Source organism: Corapipo altera, unplaced genomic scaffold (genome assembly GCF_003945725.1).
Source record: "Corapipo altera isolate COAL_440 unplaced genomic scaffold, ASM394572v1 24b, whole genome shotgun sequence".
NCBI lineage: Eukaryota > Metazoa > Chordata > Aves > Passeriformes > Pipridae > Corapipo > Corapipo altera.
The window spans coordinates 6,645,265-6,665,253 of record NW_020884888.1 but is presented as its reverse complement, the minus strand read 5'-3'; the positions used below and the strand labels follow the sequence as shown (position 1 = coordinate 6,665,253).

General features: G+C 38.2%; 1 protein-coding gene across 3 annotated transcripts in view; it reads right to left on the bottom strand.

Annotated features, from left to right (window-relative positions):
• MOCOS (molybdenum cofactor sulfurase) overlaps positions 1 to 19,989 on the bottom strand; it is a 211,550-nt gene that overhangs the window by 112,294 nt on the left and 79,267 nt on the right. For all 3 annotated transcript variants that reach the window (XM_027643908.1, XM_027643909.1, XM_027643910.1), the window contains one exon: positions 12,711 to 13,349. In XM_027643908.1, the coding sequence (XP_027499709.1) occupies positions 12,711 to 13,349 (639 nt within the window). The remainder of the gene's footprint in view (positions 1 to 12,710; positions 13,350 to 19,989) is intronic.

Below are 19,989 nucleotides of genomic sequence, written 5' to 3'. Positions count from 1 at the left end.
CATCAGACAGGAAGGGAGATTAAATGAGAATTTATTCCATACACCCTGCATGGTAGAAGTATATGTAAATTTACATCTTATTGCACATGGAAACTGAAATAAAACTCATATTCCCTATACTTTAACTGTAGTTATACTCTAAGTTTGATTGGTCAAATAATCTGTATTTCTGAAAATTTCATGTAGTTGATCTTAAAAGGCACACATCCACTACGGTGTGCACAGTATCACATTAAGGATTTGGTGACAATGTTAATAGCATGCAGGTATTAGAGAAATTTTCAGGGAACACAAAATGAATGTATCTACATGTATATTCCTATACATAGTTCAGATGAATAAAGACCACAGGTGTGTTTATGCTGTGGGCATTAATCTTCATATACTTTATTCCATAATAGAAGTATTTACAGAAAATATTTAGGATGTCTGCTACAAACTGGCCCACTAAAAACTTAGAAGACTATGCTCCTTTACCAAGAAAAGTATAGTACAGTTTGATTAGCATTTTGTAAAATCTGAACACATTCATATGTGCCTACACACATGTCTTCTTGGATGGAGTTAAAATTTTACATCAGTTCTATTCATAATGTGTACCTGTACTCTGCTGTGAACTTACATAAGCAACACAATATAAAGAATACAAACAAGAAAAATTACAAAGGAACTCAACCTTCTTGAAAATGCAACATGTTATTAAGACAAAGCTGGCTTCATTATGTCCTATTGTTTAAAACATTTTGCATGCCAAGTCCCTTATCAAGTTTTGGTTAACCACACCACAGCATTTAGTCCTCACTAACATTTAAAATCGCATCTTGTACTTCCATTTGTAAAACTCCTCGTAAACCCCACCAGCTGGTATCAGACAGAAGGAAGAGTTACAGCTGCATGAAGTTGTAACATACAGAATGTACACTTACATGCAGTCAAAGCTTGCCAGGAGGAATTCTTCCATAGTCATCTGTCTGCTGGTAAGTCTACTTTGGTTTCTTGCCTATGAGTGTCCTTATAGATCTTCATACATATAAAATGCCAAATTCTTTGGGAAAAATCAGCTGAAGTGCATGGTCCTGCTTGGTTTTGTTTTAATTTAATCATTAAATGTCAAAACTGTAATTCTTATGAACAATTAGAGAGTGGTTTTCCTGTTCATCAGCAATTCCATAGCAATCTGCCTAGGAAAATCAGCCTAGGAAAACCAGTCCTTATAGAGAATCAATGAGAATTCATGTTTTTTTTTTTTAAATCAATACAAATTATTTAAATGGATTATATTTGGCATACAGAACATAATCAAAGGTGTCCTGTTGAGTCCAACAGGAGGTGAAATGGGCCAAAAGGCCTCTACACAGCAGTTTGGTAACTCTCCTCCGAAAGAGCTTGTGGTATTCACATTTACTGCATCACGTTTTTGAAAGCCTGTGAAGGCTCTTCCTAGGCTTTTAGTGCAACAGAGTACAACCTCTGACACTACATGTGTTGTGCTAGCAAAGGGTCATACTAAAGTAAGTGTCTGATGTATAAAAGCTTATTTTGAAGGATTTCTGCCACACAGAGGTGTGATTCAAACTATACTAGAGAAGTGTAACAGATGTTTATCGGTAAAAGATGATTAGAGATGACTTGTTATTCACATATTGGTATTCGGCAGTGAAGATTTATATTTCTTATGTGTACACATATCCTTTCTTTAATTTGATAAAAGCTCATGCAAGGTTTATCTTTTATCTTTCTCAAGACAAAGTCAGGAAATCTAGGGCTAACAATAACTGTGGTTCTTTATTTTAATACAGTCCTTCTAAACTAACCCATCAGGATGAAACATGGGAAAAATGTATATACACAAAACTCAAGATCTAAAAAAAATAACATGACCAACACCCTTCTTTGAGGACTTCAAAGCAGTTACCTTCATTCATACAGTGACAGCAGAAAAAATTTAAAAAAAAACCAAACAACTTTCTTTTGTAGGAAGGGTTAAGTGGGTTCCTGTCACTTAGAATCAATTTATCAATTTGCCCAAGGGGACAGATAATGCTAAATCTGTCACTGACAAAAGCAGCACAACATTTTCCTCACTTAAATCAGTCACATACTAGCTACGTAGCTAACTTCAGACCAACCAAGACACCCCTAATTTAGAGCAAAACTGAGTGATAAGAAGAGTTAGATTCATAATAATCACTTTTTAGCAGTGGATGTTATGGAGAAAATCCATGCAATTTACATTATTGAACTTACAGACTGTTGACATTGCAATAATTAAAAAAAAAAAAAGCAGCCACTTCAGAGTACTACCTGAAAACATAACTGCAAAATGTCTACCATAAAGTATGAAACAGGAAATACAATCCTTTCAGCATAAGCACTATTCCTGCTGTAACTCTGAAACATTTTATCACAGAATTCACCAAAAATAAAGCTATTACAATCATTTGACACAGTTCTTAAGTCATAGCAGATGTCATTTGATAATTTAAATGCCTAGATATTAAAAAAGTAGATTATAATAATGCTAGAGAATCCCTCTGAATTTTTAATTGAACATGAACAGACTGAAATGTGAGAGCCAAGTGTTTAATCAAATCTGTGTATTTCCTGTTTTGGAAACCATTGCTTATATGTAAAAGTCAAGAAAGACTGTAAAACCTTTTTTTCTCAAGAGCATCAATATTTTCCTTTTTCTTCTAAATTAAATCTGTTTGAGAAGCCTGTAGATGTTTCTTTCGCGGGTTCCCAAGAGCACAACTGCCAGATGCACTCTTGCATATATTTGACTAGTAAGAAGGTTTAAAAAAAAAACAAAACCCCCAAAAAACCAAAAACAAACCTGTGCTTGTACTTGTAATCTTCAAATACAAGCCTGAGTTGTGTAATCTAAAGATTTAAACTACCCTGTTTCAATATATCTCTTTTTTACCACTAGGAAGCCAATGTTCACTAAACTTTTTAAATACGGAGCTCTCTGTAGCTTAGCTATAAATAAAATATAAAATAATACAGGTATCAAATAAGAAGTCACATAATCTTAGTCATTAAATTTAAGACAGTTTTGTGAACCTTCTACTATTAATAGAGAAACCTTTATGGCATTTCAACTTGCTTTCTTGCATTCTGATGTTATTTAGACTGCAAAAACATATCTTTTTCTTAAATAAGACTTATCTCTGATGGTATGGACAAGAAAACGTCTAATCAAGAATACCTTTCAAGAATGGTTTTAGAAGCATAATTCTGAGTGGAAGGAAGACAGTGGACTAGAAAAAAGTCCAGTGAAGGTGAAGATCTCTTTCAAAAGATCAAATCTATGATTGCCATGTGATATACAGGGATGTCTTGATCTCCTTTGGTGAAGCCTTTATGGTGAGGTAGTAGATCTCAAGGGATTAACGCACAACAGGCTAAAAACCTGTTTTTAGTCCCTTCTCCCTGGAATAGGCTAATAAAAGCAAGAATGATTAAAATCAACTCATGATATTATGGTGTATTAGTATATTATATTAAAGGAGATGCTTTGTCATTTGTGGTCAGGCATTTCCTGACATAACCTCAGTATGATTTTCCATTAGAGGAGTATTCTTTTTCATTGTATAATGATTATTTGCATTAAAGACAAAATGTTAAAGGAAATTACCTAGTCCATTTTGGAATAACTAAATTTGGATGACATTCAGTCAGTAATTTTTATTGCCAGGTACTTTACCATGAATCCCTCTGCCCACTATCTATGAAAAAAAAAGAATAAACTAAATTCACACAAGTAGTAGGAGGACAGGATCTGCTGAGAGAAGGGAGAAAGCAAGTATTTCCTAAAAGTTTTGCTTCCAAAAGGATTGACACAGAAATACAGCACTGCAATTAGCATAAATTTATTTACTTGAAGTACAAGCTGAAGTCCCTGTCAGAAGGACTAGGTGGTATGGCAGCCATGCACAGCAGTATCCTGCAGTTTGAACTCATTTACTCAAAAACCCAGAAAATCTGTGGTAACCACAGATTGCAATGGCTGCTTTGGATGTTGCAGCATCCATGCAGAACAGATGCAAGAAGCTTTGATACATGCTCACAGGAACGGTCCGGATCCAAAACTCACGACAGCTTCCAACGAGCCACCGTTACTCATTTGCAGGTCGGAGACACAGGAAGAGACAGAGACATTGAGCTATATTTCATGAATTTCCCCACCTGCACCTAATGTCCCAGATCTTCCCCATCCTCCTGAAGGAGCTCCCCTCATGTGGATGTGGCAGATCTGACTCTCTCCACGCAGAGCTGCCACCCTCACAGAAGCAACCTCAGATCACTCTATCTGGGGCTTGGTGCTGCCACTTACAGATGTTGTTTCAACTTTTCCTCCATTTTTGCCATTTCCATTCTTCTTTTTCTTATTTCTTTTATGTCATGCCTTTCTCCTGCTCACATTATCTCATGCTTTTAAAAAAATCCCCAAATGGAAAATATAAACACCTTGTCATGGTCATTTCCTGCCCTGACGACCTTCTTACCACTCCTTCCACTGCTTGAGCATCACAGTTACTAGAGGACAAGGAAGGAGTATGGAAACACACACACCCACACACACATCCTCCCTTCCCAGCCCTCCCCAAAAGGTTAGAGAAAGTAGTAATTACTTTCCTGGGGAAGGAGGGAAGATGTGAGTAGGATTTCTCCCTTTTTGGGAGGTTCTGAAGACAGAATAAAGATATGCTCTGTGCAGGACCAGGTCTGCAGGCAGCACATGTTGCTTTCTGCACATCTCAGGCTGCATTATGTAAACCCAGACCAAACTCACTCCAACGGAGCCAATAAAGCTTCAGCAGCCAACTCAGAACAATTTCAGCATTGCTGTGGAGAGTATTTAAAACACATACACACACACGCCAGAGGATTCAGAGCACACTAAAACTAGGTTAAAATAATGTTAAATATCTAAATTGACCCCCTGATACTAGTTACAGCTCTTCCATATGCCTGCCTTAGCACATGCTTTTGTCTCAAAGACTTCAGAAGTCAAACAAAGAGCATTATACTAATTATATACTATACCGTAGAGTATTTACAGCAATTCCAGTTACGAAGAACTGCCTGAGGTAAAATGAGAGAGCAAAAGCTTTAAGTTCTGTGCTTTAAAGTAAATCAATTCCCTAACATTAACTGAACAGGACTTGTATATTGTAAATACGGTCTGGGTCAAAAAGCCAGTCTCACCCTTTTACATCCAATATCAAGATACTCTAAGTACACAGCACAAATGGTAAAGAAAAAAATGTGATTTTTATGCCAAACAAGTTACCATTATTTTTCCTCATATGTCAAACAGACTAATCAATCACATATGAAAAATCTACAAAGCATAATTAAAAATGTACCATAAATTTCTCAGCAGAAGACTAATTCTATAGAATCACAATAGCTGGTTCTAGAAATTCACAAAACCTTTTAGAGAAGTCTTAGGGAAAAGGCTGGGAAAAGGTTTGATTCTAAACTTGAGCACAAGAACTCCCTCGGGTAAAACTACATCATGACAACTTTTTAGCAACAATGACTGTAAAGATATGTCCCAGTTCAAACAAAATTTTTACTCTATTTGATCAAGGCCAAAATCAATCTTGGTATAGACCAAATCTTTGTTTTATACCAAGAAAGAATTCCTTTCTTTCTTGCTAGCATCTCGAACACTTCATATTTTAAGAAAAATGCACTTTATAATGAGATCCACATTTCTCTTTTTACAAAATGAATGCACTGTAGCTCTCTAGAAGTTTATAACGTTTTTAAGGTTTATTTAATAAATCAATAATTTGGTTCCAGCCATATACTGGGATGGAGTTTCCTAACAATAGAGACTGGTTCTTGATGCGATTTACATGAGCCTCTTTGCTGGGCATGTGGCTAGCATTAGGTTCATGATTACTACTGGTTTTCAGTAAGACTTGGACAATGAAAGAAGAAACATGGTTAGTTTGGTTCCTACTTCCAAGTAAGAGAATCCACAGCACAGTTTAAAAATTCTTTGCATTTCTATTTTTTATTAATTTCATTTTGCTGAACATTTCAAAAAAGCATGCAAGATCCACTGCCTCTCCTACCTGAGGAAAATATCTTCCTCTGTATTTATTTCCTTACTGCAGATTGCAGTTTAGCACAAAGACACTCCAGGAGTGTACAAATGAATAGAGGTGGAGTTGGCTAACAGAAGCCACCTCTGCCAACTGTATTGCCTCTTCAATGTTTTACCTGTATTATTGTTTCTCTTCGGGTGACTGCCTACTAATCCAACTTAGCAAACGTGTATTTAAGTGCCTGGTTGCACTCTACAAGCATTTATCAGAGGCACTGCTTTCAGTTTATTCCAGAGTCAGCATTTAAGGTGAATCGTGGTAAATCAAGATCAAAAGTGATACCCTCAGGATACTGTTTGGGTCTCTGGTGTACAATTTTCAGTTTATTATGACTACGCTGAGTTTTTGGGGAATTGGACAACTTCAGTATTAAAAATAAAAAGCTTTCTTTTGCATCAAACACTGAAGAAGCTGGTTGGCTGGCAGAAAAACATAGCAAATGTTAACTGCCACCTTGGATGTGTTGAGAGGTAACAAGACAGACTGCATGAAGCTTTCCAGCAGATACTTCCACTTCAGCAGAGAAGAAAAAGAAAAACGGGTTACTTGAACCTTCTTATAGTTACTCAGAAAGGGAAAAAGCCCCCTTTTATTTTTTCACAGCTCTTGTTTTGAAAAACAGTTGTAAAAGTTGTCAGAATTAAGTTTTATCAGTTAAATGAAAGGACTTTGTCTGCCTTTCAGAAAGGAAGAGCAGCTGTGTGACGATCCTACACAGTCCTCCTTAATGACCTCTGGTCTTTCATGTCTGCAGGATGCAGTGGCACTGGGGGCTGAGGGGAAGGAGGAGATTTGTTCACCCTCTTGTTCCTTGTTCAAGCTTACAAGTCTCTGTCAGTGCCTGCAACAGGTCTGTAAGGTGCAGAAGGTAGTCTCATGGTGCAAACATCTATTAGAAATTAGATGAAGACCCCCGTCACTTCCCAAGTATCTAGTCTGAAAGTCATCACTGCTGTTTGAAAGGGTGTTTGTTCAGGAATTTTACAGATTTGGAAATTCCCCCATAAGTGGTCCTGTTTGGAGATCTCTAAACATCACAAAAATGTGGAAGCAGCATAAAAAAATGCCTGAAAAAATGTACTAGTAGATAGGTTAGTATTTAAGTCCACCTATGACATTAAAGTAATCATGGACAGGCAGAGTCCTTGTGTGTGGAGCCAATGGGTATATGCTAGACTACTGGGTGAGCTTTTATATAAAGACTGTGCTCTTCTAGACACAATTCAGACCCTAAGTAGTTTCTCAGCACTATGAAGAGCTTCTATGGAATAAACCAGCACCTGTCACTATATTCTTTTTATGCTGACAGAAACAGTCAATCGTGCTAAATAGACAACTTCAAGCAAAGATCAGCTTTTTTGCCAAAGGATTCTTGAGCTGCTCCATATCCACCACCCAGCCTCAGGATTTTGTCTCAACTCTCGATTTTTTCTTGGGATCCTAGTATTCATCCTTACCTTTCTGCCTCCATTTCCCACTCCTTCCTTCCCTTCCCTTCCCCGCACCATGCACAAACTCAGCATGCAACTGAGAATCCAAACCGTGTCACTAAACACATACCTGCACAAGCATGTACAGAGTTGTCCCAGTCATTTCTAGCTACAGTGTCAAGAATAAAGAAACCTGCTTTGGTTAAGTACAATGCACATAGACTACAAAAGTGTGGAGGTTGCTTTGTGACTGTCAAATCATTCAAGAAGCAGAGGCAAGAGCAACTAAAACTCATCAGGGACAAAGTCATGCCATCTGGATTTCCAAAGCTTTTGAAAATGCATTTGGAAATGAAAAACACACAACAGCTAATGCACTAGATATTTCACACTGGTAGTCTAAGATGCAGATATCCAATTTACAGATAACACAACAGCTCCTTTTCCCTTAGTCATAAATTCTGGGATGATCAGATTTTGAATAGCACTCCCAGTTACAAAAGAAAAATAGGACAGATGATGAATATTTTATCACTGGATTCTTGCTATACATAATCATATTATTTTATTATCTCATGCCGTGCAGAAAAAAAACCATGGGCAATGAGGCTAGATTTGTGAATGATAATAATAATTTGTCAAGCTGTTTGATATAAGGATGAAAATACAATAAACATGATTTTAAAAGTTGAGATAGAAAGACTGGCTGCTGACATGAAATGGGAAAATGTGGAAGTGATTTAAGGGTAATAAAGAAATGTAAAAGAGACTGTGATACAATAATTTATATAGCAGGAATAACAAAATAAAGTACAAGAAACACTAGCAAAAGCTGTATCCATTAAGAAAAAAGCTAACCATTTTGACATCCCGTGAAGGAAAGAGGAATAAACAACTTCTCGTTACATATCTCCACTCAAGTTTCACCTTGACTTAGACCAAGTTATTTCCTTAGTACATTGCTCTTAGATTACATGTGAATGGGAAATACCTTCTGCTAATGGTACTCAGATACACATATCCAAATCCACTTTTCCAATGACATTTGCTAGAATTCAGGTTTCTTATGAATTACCACATGAAATGAGATGCTTCAGTGTATTCAATCTGAATGTTAAATACATAGTGTAAACAAGCTTCTTTTTTTTTTTTTTTTTTTTTAAATTAAGAATAAAACCTTTTGGAATCACAAAGAAATGCCTGAAGAGAGAATGCAAATGGAGCTCAGAAGAGGTGCACAAAATCAATTACAGAAGCTGCAAAGGATCCCATGGAATCTCAAATCCCACCTCCTGCCTAAAGCATGTCTGTCCAGTTGGAGCAGATTGCTCAGGTTCTTCTCCAGTTGTGTTTGAACACCTCCAAGGACGGAGGCTCCTTACTCCAATTTGACAAGGATAAAACCTGACTAGAGTTTCTGTTTATATGAGAAATATTGACCCAAGTGTTTCAGTCACTAGCAAAGAAATGGAAACATGGCCCTCAGATAAGGTAATCGTATTGTCTTTGGCCACGGTGACCTGGCATTTCATTTGAAGTGTAGTAGCCTTGTTCCTAACTTCTCTGTATTTTATTATCAGGAAAACATTTGAAAAAACATAATAAAGCAAAACCATAGCAGCTGAAAGAAAAAAATATGATATAGCTTGGAGCACATTGACTGAGAATGTCAATGCAACGTGTTTTTATTTTTTTCAAGAAAGTGAAAAAAAAAGGTAATTCCTGACCTATCTTTGAAAACTTCAATCCTCTCCAGTTCTCTAGGGATTATGGACAGCATCAGTGATGCTCTAAACATGAACTTTTAAATATTAGGATTTCAAATAACAACCAAAGGATTAGATGAGGCCAAATATAAATATTGACCTATGAACAATGACTCAGACTGCCTGTGTGACACTTCGGTGTCTAACAGGAACTAGTATCCAGCTGTCAGATTTGATTATTTTAGTTAGTATCCCTCATACCAAGATTAGACACTCTGTACCCAGCCTGACTTAGAAATCAAATTCTTTTGTTTATAACTCTGTAGTAGAAGAAGGTTAAAGCAGGCCCTTCTTCTGATTCAGTAAAAAAAAACCTTGAAGCAGTATGAGCCTCAAATACCTGAAATGTTTATAGTTGATCAACCTCTGAAAACTTTTGACAAAGATACCAGAGACAGAGTACCCCTCAAGGTTCCCACATTGTTAATTAAAAAAAGTGTAAAAGCAGAATTCAGATCTAAACCACATTTGAGACATTTTTATCTGCTATGCAATCTTAGGAGTTGTGTATCACTTTTCTGTAGAAAAGCTGCTCAGAAATTAGAGTTGTCCAGATCAAATTAAAGCTGGTTTCCTCTTTGGCTTGCAGGTGATCCAGGAGCACCCTGGGATCTCATGATTTCTGTACTCCTTCATCCTGACTTTCAGTGAGTGCTGCACTTCAAAGACTTTTTGGTTTGAAAAATCAGAAACAGAGGTCAGAATGCCGATGTTTCTCTGCTGTTTTTATTTCTAAATTAAAATATTAACTGGACATCGTCTGTGCCAACATGCAATTCTGAAACGATGCATGGCCTTCACATGGCAAGAGCCACCTGAACACAGCCAGCCTCTGCATTTACCAGTCCAGGACCAAAATGCCACAGCAGCATTAAGAACACACACCTAGAAGAGGTGCAAAATATGAAGTGTCATTTTGCATTACTACATATGCAGTGAAAGGTCAGACATTTACATCTTGGGAGATGCAGGACATTGTGCTTCTGAATACACATCCATAAACAACTGAAAGGAGATTATATATACATATATTCAATACCTGTTTGAATACTATGGGATAAAGCCCTGGAAGGAAGAGGAGCTCAAGAGAGCTGGTTAAGATTCAAGGGTCACTTACTCCAAGCCTAGGAGCAATGCATCTCAACAAAGAGGAAGTCAGATAAAAATTCCAGGAGATCTGCATGGATGAATAAAAAGCCTCTGGACAAAATCAAACATAGAAAGGAAACCTACAGGGGCTGGAGGCAAGAACAGGTAGCCTGGAAGGAATACAGAGAGATTGTCTGAACTGCTAGGGATCAGGTTAGGAAAGCCAAAGCCATGATAGAATTAAATCCAGGTAGGGACATCAAAGGCAACAGCAAAAGCTGTTGTAGGCACATCAGTAGTAAAAGGAAGACTAGGGAAAATGTGGGCTCTCTCCAGAAGGAAACAGGACACCCGGTTACTCGGCATATGGAGAAGGCTGAAGTACTTGATGACTTTTTTGCCTCTGTCTTCACTGGCAAGTGCTCCAGCCACACCACCCAAGTCACAGAAGGGAAAGGCAGGGACCATGGTAGGAAATGATCAGGTTTGAGACCATCTAAGGAACCTGAAGGTGCACAAGTCCATGGGACCTGACAAGATGCATCTGTGGGTCCTGAGGGAACTGACTAAAGGTGCCTTCTGTTGTATTTGAGAAGTTGTGGCAGTTCAGTGAAGTTCTCACTGAACTGAACCCCCATTTTTAAAAAGGGAAAAAAAGACCTGGGGAACTAGACACTAGTCAGTCTTACCTTGGTGTCCAGCAAGATCATGGAGCAGATTCTCCTGGAAATTATGAGCAGTTGAGACACTAAAGGGAAGGGATGCCATCCAGAGGGACCTTGACAGACTTGAGAGGTAGTTCCTTGCAGACCTCATGAAGTTCAATAAGGACAAGTAAAAGGTCCTGCACATGGGTCAGGGCAATCCCAAACACAAATACAGGTGGTGGAGAATGGATTTAGAGCAGCCCTGGGGAGAAGAATTTGGACATGTTGGTTTACGAGAAGCTCAACATGACCCAGCAATGTGTGCCTGAAGCTCGAAAGACAACCATGTCCTGGGTTTCATCAAAAAAAAAAACGGCCAGAAAGTCAAGGGAGGTGGTTCTACTTCACTCTCATGAGATCCCACCTGGAGTAATGCATCCAGCTCTGCGGCTCCCAACATGGGAAGTACATGGAGCATTCAAGTGAGTCCAGAAGAGGATTATGAAGATGCTCAGAGGGTTGGAGTACCTCTCCTACAAAGACAGTCTGAGAGAGTTGTGGTTGTTTAGCCTGAAGAAGAGAAGGCTCAGGGGAGACTTTACAGCAGCCTAACAGTACCTGAAGGAGGCCTACAAGAGAACTACAGAGGAACTTTTTACAAAGGCATGCAGTGACAGGACCAGAAGAAATTCAAACTGAAAGAGGACAGGTTTAGATTAGATGTAAAGAAGAATGTTTTTGCTGTGATAGTGGTGAGGAAAAGGTCGCCCAGAGAAATTGTAGATGCCCCACCCCGGAAGTGGTTGGATGGGGCTCTGAGTAACCTGTTGTAGTGGAAGATGTCCCTGCCCATGGCAGGGGTTTGGAACTAGATGATCTTTAAAGTCCCTTCCAATCCAAACTGTTCTATGATTCTGTGATTAAATGCCATTTTTTTTACTACATTTATGTTGTAAAAGTTGTTGCTGGCATGAAGGAGAGAGGCAGAGAGACCAAACATCACTATGAATGGCACTTCATGGTGTTAAGGGACTGGGGAAGCTTATTCATTGCCCTGCATTTCCTTATGTGTATATGTTCGACTCTCTGTAGGTGTCCTTTATTTTCTGTTGGAGAACTTCGCTGTTTCTTCAGAACCTCATTCAGGGAATAAGAGCACCACAAATATCTGTTATAGGTAACAACACTGCACATGTTATTCTGACAATGTTTCTCTTGAGAGTAAAGCATGCCACCTTTCCAGTGAAGTAAATAGTCCTTACTTTGCAGTTTCACTGAGGGTCGTTACACTACGTGATCAACCTTGGCCTGGCTGCTTTGGATGCAGTATTTCAAAAACAAATCAAAGTTCCACTGAGGTGCCTTAAATACAAACTAAAAAATGCATGGACTGACCTTTATGTCAGTGAATGAAGCCTTATATTTTTACAAGTTGTGACAAACTAGATCAGGAGAGGAAGGCAGATATTTCAGATGATGTTCTTTAGATAGGAAAGAAGAATACTAAGACAAACTGAATGAGATGTGAAATACCTATCCAACTTAATAAAAAGCACAGGCATCACAGTTCAGTGCATACACCAAGCCTAAGACATTTGTCTGATGCAAACAGTATCAGCAAAAAATCTGTTTTGTTAAACAAAGCCTTACCTTTCTGCTATCGATTTCCTTGGGAAATAAAAATCCTCTCCTGCAAGGTAGGCAGCTGCAGTTCCACCACCGAAATAGGTTTTCCTTAAGAGGGGAGCAATCCGGTTGTTTACCAGTAATGCTCCTAAACCAGTTGGGAATCCAAAGATTTTATAGAATGAGATGGGAATAAAGTCAGCTTGATGAACTCCCAGGTCTAATGGAGAACTGCTCACGTATGAAGCTGCATCTAGTAGAACAAACCACTTCCCTGGTGTTTTGATGGGGCAGAGTTTTCCAGATTTTATGTCCTGTATCCATGAAAGGGGATATTTGGTACCAGAAAAATTGCTCTGAGCTGGATAAGAGAAAAGATGAGGTGTCGTGCAGTTTTGTTCTTCAGTTGGTAACCTGCTTTCCGCTAACAAGATTTCTTGTGGTGTTATTGAAACAGACAAGACATTCATTGATGCAGTTATCCCCCTCATACCCACCACAGATGTATGGCTGTCAGTTAAGTAACAAAATCGGCTACTGGGTTGCTTTGTGCCTTCAGGTATCCAAGGGAATGATTCTGCTACCAGTTTAAGCGCAGCTGTGCATCCAGATGTGAAAATGATAGTGTAATCCTCAGCAGTAGTGTGAAAGTGTTGCAATATCCTGAAAAACAAAAAAATAAAAAGATCCATTTATTTTCTGATTTTTCTCTTTTATTGCTGTGTGATATATTTTGGTTTTCCTCAGCATAAAGTCTTCTACTCTGACACCCGATATGAATAGAAGTAGAAACATTTTGTCAAATAGCACAATAAACTTCAAAAGGAGAACCCAAATCATTTTGCCCACAAGAGACTCTTTCTAATGCTACAGTGAACGTGGCCATGTTCTTAAGGATAGAAGCCAATTCTGCCTGGCTCCAAACAGAGTGGCCAGTCTGGTCCCTCAGTTGGATCACAATCAAGTCTGCATATAGTTATAATTACACTGTCCTTGAGAGAGACCTGTTCTATTTGCAAACTATGAGGGTTTTCAGTTTATCAAATATTTAGAGTAGACAGAACATGTTTCAGTTAAAATAATCTACTTAAATAGTGGGCATCCAAATTAAGGGTCACAGTATTCAGTAGGGAAACCTTAGCATACAGCTTTGCTCCTTGCTTGTGCTATTAACAATAGAAAAAGAAGGCAGCAAGAGGCAACATAACGCTTTTCATATGCCTTATTCACATACGGCTGTAATCTCTGTAGTCCACAAAGATAGCTGAAGCCAGAAGGAATCTAATGTCTTCCAATGAGCCAGACTTTGAAAAGCGAACTGCTCTCTTGAGACATGTCTATGCTATACATTTTTTGATGCCTGAACAGCACCTTGTTGGCTCTAAACTACCTTTTGTGAACACCATCTAATGCACCTTTTGGTACCCATGCTAGATCGTGCAATCTATTAGTGTTTTGCAGTGTGCAAGATGGGTCTTTTCAGAGGCTGAGGAACAGCTTCCATTCAATCACCTTTCTTACCTTTTTTCACCTGATAAACTTCCTCTGAATTAACATTTAAAAAAACGGGAAATGTAACAAACATCTGAGAGACATCAGCTTCAGTGCATGGAGCAGAGCAAACAAAATTGAACCAGAGCATACACGTTGCAGCTCAGAAGTGCTCTCCAAGCAGTTGTCATTCTGCTCTGTGTAATTCCAAGGTACAAACCAGCATTTGGAGAGCCTGTGAAATCTGGTTTCTAATGTGTAGCATTAAAAGTTTGCATGTTTTATATAACAGGTTATTCCCTTACTAGAACAGACAGAAACTGAAGACACAGGTGCATTTAAATGTAAGTTGTACAAAAGGTTATGTGACATAGGACAGCAGTGAAATTCCTTAAAATTTTAGAGATTTTAAGAAATTTTAAAATTTTCAGACTGTATCCAGTCTGAAACACAAACGCTACAGGCAAAGAGTGTCAGAGCTGGGTAGTGGGTGCAGCAGTCAAATACTAAACACTAGAAAAGAAACAATTGTAATGACTTTGACTATTTGCACTAAAAAAACCACCCTGCAAAGGCCCACTGAAATGATATTATTAGTACTTTTTTTGGTTGAAGAAGACTGTTATGGTTCTGGGAAGTACAGAATGCAACAGATGGATTCCAAGGCCCAAATGAGACTTGACTTTCTACAGAACTTACATTTTTGAAAACTGATGCAAATGAAATGAAGAAGCAGCATTTGGAATTCAGCTTTTACGAAGGAGCAGGCTGCCATGGATTTAGGTTTTAGACATTCTGAGAAACCATTTGAAAGAATTCATAGGGATCTTTCTGAAACAGACTTGCCACCGGACAGTTGCTGTAAGCATTCACAGCTCTGGACATAATTTTTAAAACTGTGTTCATAGAAACCAAAGTTTTCCATTAGATTTTAGAAACCCTCTTAGGGATAAAGACAGGAACGATCACAGAATTTTTGGCATCGGGTATCGAACTTGACAGCCTGCCCTATTCATCCCTGTGACCTGCTTTCTCTGGTCACTGAATCACTCCCCCTTTCCCTGCAGCGAGCTGTACAGCTTTCCCTCCACCACCTGCATTACAGCTTGAAGCACGTGTATGTGACTGAAGGAATCTGAAACTCTCAACCCAAGCTGTGGCATCTGTTGAGGACAAGCTAGCTGTAGGGTTACCTTTTCATAAGAGCGAGCTGACAACAGCAGCAACAAAAAGCACACTGAAGACTATTATCAAGTCTACTCCTCTTTTAGTCTCTACGACTTCTCCACTCTCCTCCCCAGTCAGCCTCCCTGTGGCACACAGGCTCAGTGGGCGGTGAGACACACCTAGGTAAAATGCCAAATTTTGCTCGAGAATAACAACCTGCAGTTCTCCATAGGAATTGTACACACTTACCACAGCACTTAATTTGACCAAAAGACTCTGTAAAATCACTATAGATGAGATGCAGGAATGGGATTTAATAATGGGATGCTGTTGCCCAACCAGGAATATCAGAGCCATTGAGTACTTCCATCAAACATTTTCACAGTTTTACAAGACAATAAATACTATTTTGGGTTGGTTAGGCTCACAAATAGTGACAGCTCTGTTTAAGTCACAATTGAGACAAAGCTTATTGGTATTCTAACTATATTTAGTTTTAATTATTTCAAATTCAGAAATAGCTGAACAGTTCTCAAATAAAATACATGACACAACACTCATGTATTTCTCTATTCAGCTCAGTACCAGAAACTGGCTTTCACATGAAAAAAATCAAGCTTTAGGGTTAAATTTTCTAAAGAGTCCAAAAAAATTAGAGCCTTTTTTTTCCCAAAGGCATTTAAGTTCCTAGAGCTAGATAAACAACCAAGTTTATATTGGTTATATATTTCTAATTGACTTAGATAGGAAATAGATTCTTTTGTGACTCAAATTAGGTAGTTATTGTATTTTGGGTCTTCAAATGCCTTATAAAATTGCTATGACTCCAATACTTGCAAAAAAGGTGGGATTTTTAAAGTCAGATTCACATTTTGACTGAACCATTTCTAACCTTAAAAAAAAGAAAATAAATAGATAAAGCAATAGCAATTGAGTTCAGGGAATTTCCTTCTGCATCTGATGTGCAGAGCAGAAAAGCTGCAAGCACCTCAGAATAAGGTTTATAAAATGAATACCACAAACTCCTGAACTAGAGCAGCACTGCCATGATAAAATCAGAGTACTTAGGGATAGAGAACTGCAATATGTCTCAATGATTTTTGCAGCCCACTGTACGACATCCTCTGTTTTGACATGAATATTGGGAAGCATTGGCTATTACACACAGAATTCCTAATGCTGTCTGTCTGTGTGCAAGACATACCCCATTACAGTGAAATGCAGTTACGCTCCAGCAAGATTTATAGCCATATATAAGATCGTTGTTGGCAATAGGACTAAAGACTTGTGGTAGAAAACTGATAACTTGATCTGCTATAGCTCACAGCTGCAAACAGCGGCAGCATTTTATAGTATTACAAATTTCTACTTTTCACAAAGGACTCTTTGGAAGAAACGACTAAGAGGGTAATTGTTTCATTAAACACATTGATACAACTGTGCCTTCATTTGGAAGACGGCAGAAAGGCTGAGAAACTTGACCCAGTACCTTTCTTTCAGGCTGGCAAGGTGGGGGAGGAAGCTGCACACTCCATCTTTGCAGTACACTGAAGACCCACCATGACTGGCCACCTCTTCTCCTTCTCTTCTCACCTCCCCAGGAGCTTACAGATCACACATAGACCATGAAGCCTGTCCAGAGAGAAGGGACTGAAAATGGCCCCACTTGGCCACACTTCCCCATGAATGCTTATATTCTGAGACCTTTCTGTTAGCTGGCGTTTAATAATTTTAAAAAGTTGCCATAAGACTTTTGTATCTTTATGACAATTGAGCCAAAATGCCTTTCCACTCAGAAGTGGAAGGGAAAGTCAATTATTTTGAACCTAGCCAAGCCTGCTGCCTCATTTTATATATTTAATACACACATAATTAATAACTTCTTTATATTTAAAGATTTCTGTAATCAAGCCATATATTTTGAGGGAGTAGTCATATTATCCAATTTACCTAATCCAACAGCCTGAATTAATAGTTTAATTAGAACTATCACTCCACAGTGCCACTGGTAGCTCTGCAGAAGGTAAAGGCTACTATTTGTTCAGCTGTCTTAGGGACACTGTTAGATGAAAGGGATGCCCTCCAAAGCTGCTGCCTGGCTGCCATTACCTTGTACAAGAAACCCCATGTGCCTCCTTATCCCCAGATCTTTGTAGTTTTCAGCAGCAGATCAGTAGCAGTGCTCCCAGAAACATAGGCATGTCCATACTATACCATCTCCATTACAGCCTCCAGAAATTCAGTTGATTGAAATGGCTTTTCTTTCATGCTGCTAGGCTTTATGTTTTATATCAATTTCTCTCTATTTAAATCTACCATACACATGTTTTTGTCTCTATGTATATGGAGAAAAAAAGGAACAGAAGATGTGGCTATCCTCATTCTAGCCAGTGCAGAAGGATACCAAAAAAAGGATACACTTCTTAACACAAACCCAAATTTCTTTAACTTCTGTTGCTGACAGAAGTGACAGCAATCCAAATAATAGCAAACTGAAATCTATAAGTATTTTAAAGAATCAAATATATTTAAGCATGAAAAAAATCTACCAAATCTGTCTTCCTCAAGCAAAACATTAATTTAATGAAAAAAGCCCTTGTACAGTTTTAGTTTTTGGGTTTTTCTTTTTCTTTTCTTGAAGAAATGTTTTCAACAGAAATCTATACCATATCATCTCTGCAACCTGTGCAGCTAATCCAGTGGAGGTCCACCAAATTGAAGGATTTGCCCATGGATTAATACCTGCATGAGGAAGAGCACTGGGATAAATAATCCTTATAGTTCTTTCTCAAAGTTTCCTCAGTCAGTCCACTTTTTTGCTTCAGTTTCCTTTCTCATAGTGACAATGCATAAATTTAAACCTTTCAGAGCACATGTTAACTGTGAAATAGCTGCACACCACTCTATTTATCCTTGCTAGTTACATACACATAAACTTCTTTTCTGACCATTTTACTTGAAAGGCACTCAATCTGAACCTGTTTTTTTCCCACTGCTGCTTGCATAAGAGCGATTAAGATCTCACCCATTGACATGACTGTTGTTTATTTGCTCCGTGGATGCAAATTAAATAATTAGCTGGAATGCACCTCATAAGCTACACTTGGCATAGGTAGGTGATGGAAAAATCCCCCCTTTCTATTTGAAAGTATTACTTCCTCCAGGCATTCATGCTTAGCCATCTGAATTGAAGCATTTTAATCCCTTACATTTATTCTCCTCTCCAATTCTCTGGAGACACTGTAGAAATACCCATTTGCTTACAGAGTCACAGACGGTACCAAAAAATAAAAACCCTCTCCAATTCTCTAAAGCTAGCAGCACAGCAGAATGCCTGGAGTTTCTCTCACATAACAACTTTAGAAGAGCAGGAGCTTTTTAATGGCCACAAAATGTCTTTCTACAGGAAAAGATGCCTTGATGAACAAAGCTTATGAGAAGCACACACCCTGATTGAGAGGTGTTGTCCCTCCTTACCCATTACAAAGTGCACATCCAGAAGGTGTTCAGCGTCGCACCCAGCACACCGAGACAGTAAACTACAAATAAGCGTGGTATTATGGCACCACATATAATCAGAAGAGCAAAGCAGTTGGAAGGACTCATAAAATCTACAGGCTACCTGTTGGTACAGTTTGTTCTAGCACACAACTATAACTCCTCTCACCAACAGAAGACTCTAACACCTATAACTTTCTAGATGTGGCAGAAACCCCATGGTAACTGTTTTCTTTGAAATTAAATGTTATTTTTCTGTGTACAGAGGGAAGACCAATAGCTACATGGTTTTAAAACCACTTTGTGGATATTTTTTCTAAGATCAGTCTGATCTGTTTACTCCAGTTCTTGAACAACTGCCAAAGATTTGTAAAAACACCCATGAAACCTAGTATTTTCAATAATTAGGACACAAATGGCTCTGCAAATTTATACCATAGGTTCTTAAAATGAAAATTCACCACTTGCTATTGAAGTCAACCAGGAAGGAAATGGAAAAAACAATCCATATTTTAGGCAACCATTTAAGGTGGACTAGCCATAAACAAATAATTCATGAACAAATCATTCCAACCATATTTGCACAAACTAATTACCAAATAGAAAAACTACAAATTATTATGAATCAGTTTTTAAATCATTAATGTATTAGAATTCAAACTATTTCTGTAGCAAATCTTAGGAGTCACTATGAGGAAACAAAGATATAACTAAACATAAGAAGATTTTGTACATGGCCTAGCATGTCACCTCAGTTGCTATCTAGGCAACTTCAGCATGAGATGTTTCAATACAGTATTTTCTTCATAAGTTAACTTATGAAGAAGTTAACATATGTTCATAAGTTAACATAACCAAACAACTAAGGTCACTGTATTTTCCCTTTCCAAACTTTTCATACCTAGTACAGATCGTAAATTTTATATTTAGGCATCCCCTGAGCAGAAACAAAATTCTCTTCAACAAAAAAGAATGTAACAAAATTATCTTCGATGGTGAACACTCAAGACAGCACAGTGCCAGCCAGAGGTATCATTTCTACCATTAATAGGCTCAGTATCCTATTCGCAGGCTACATGAATAAATTAAAGGGTGTGCGTATGGAAATTCATATCACTGTAAGACATCTACACTGTGGACATCAGAG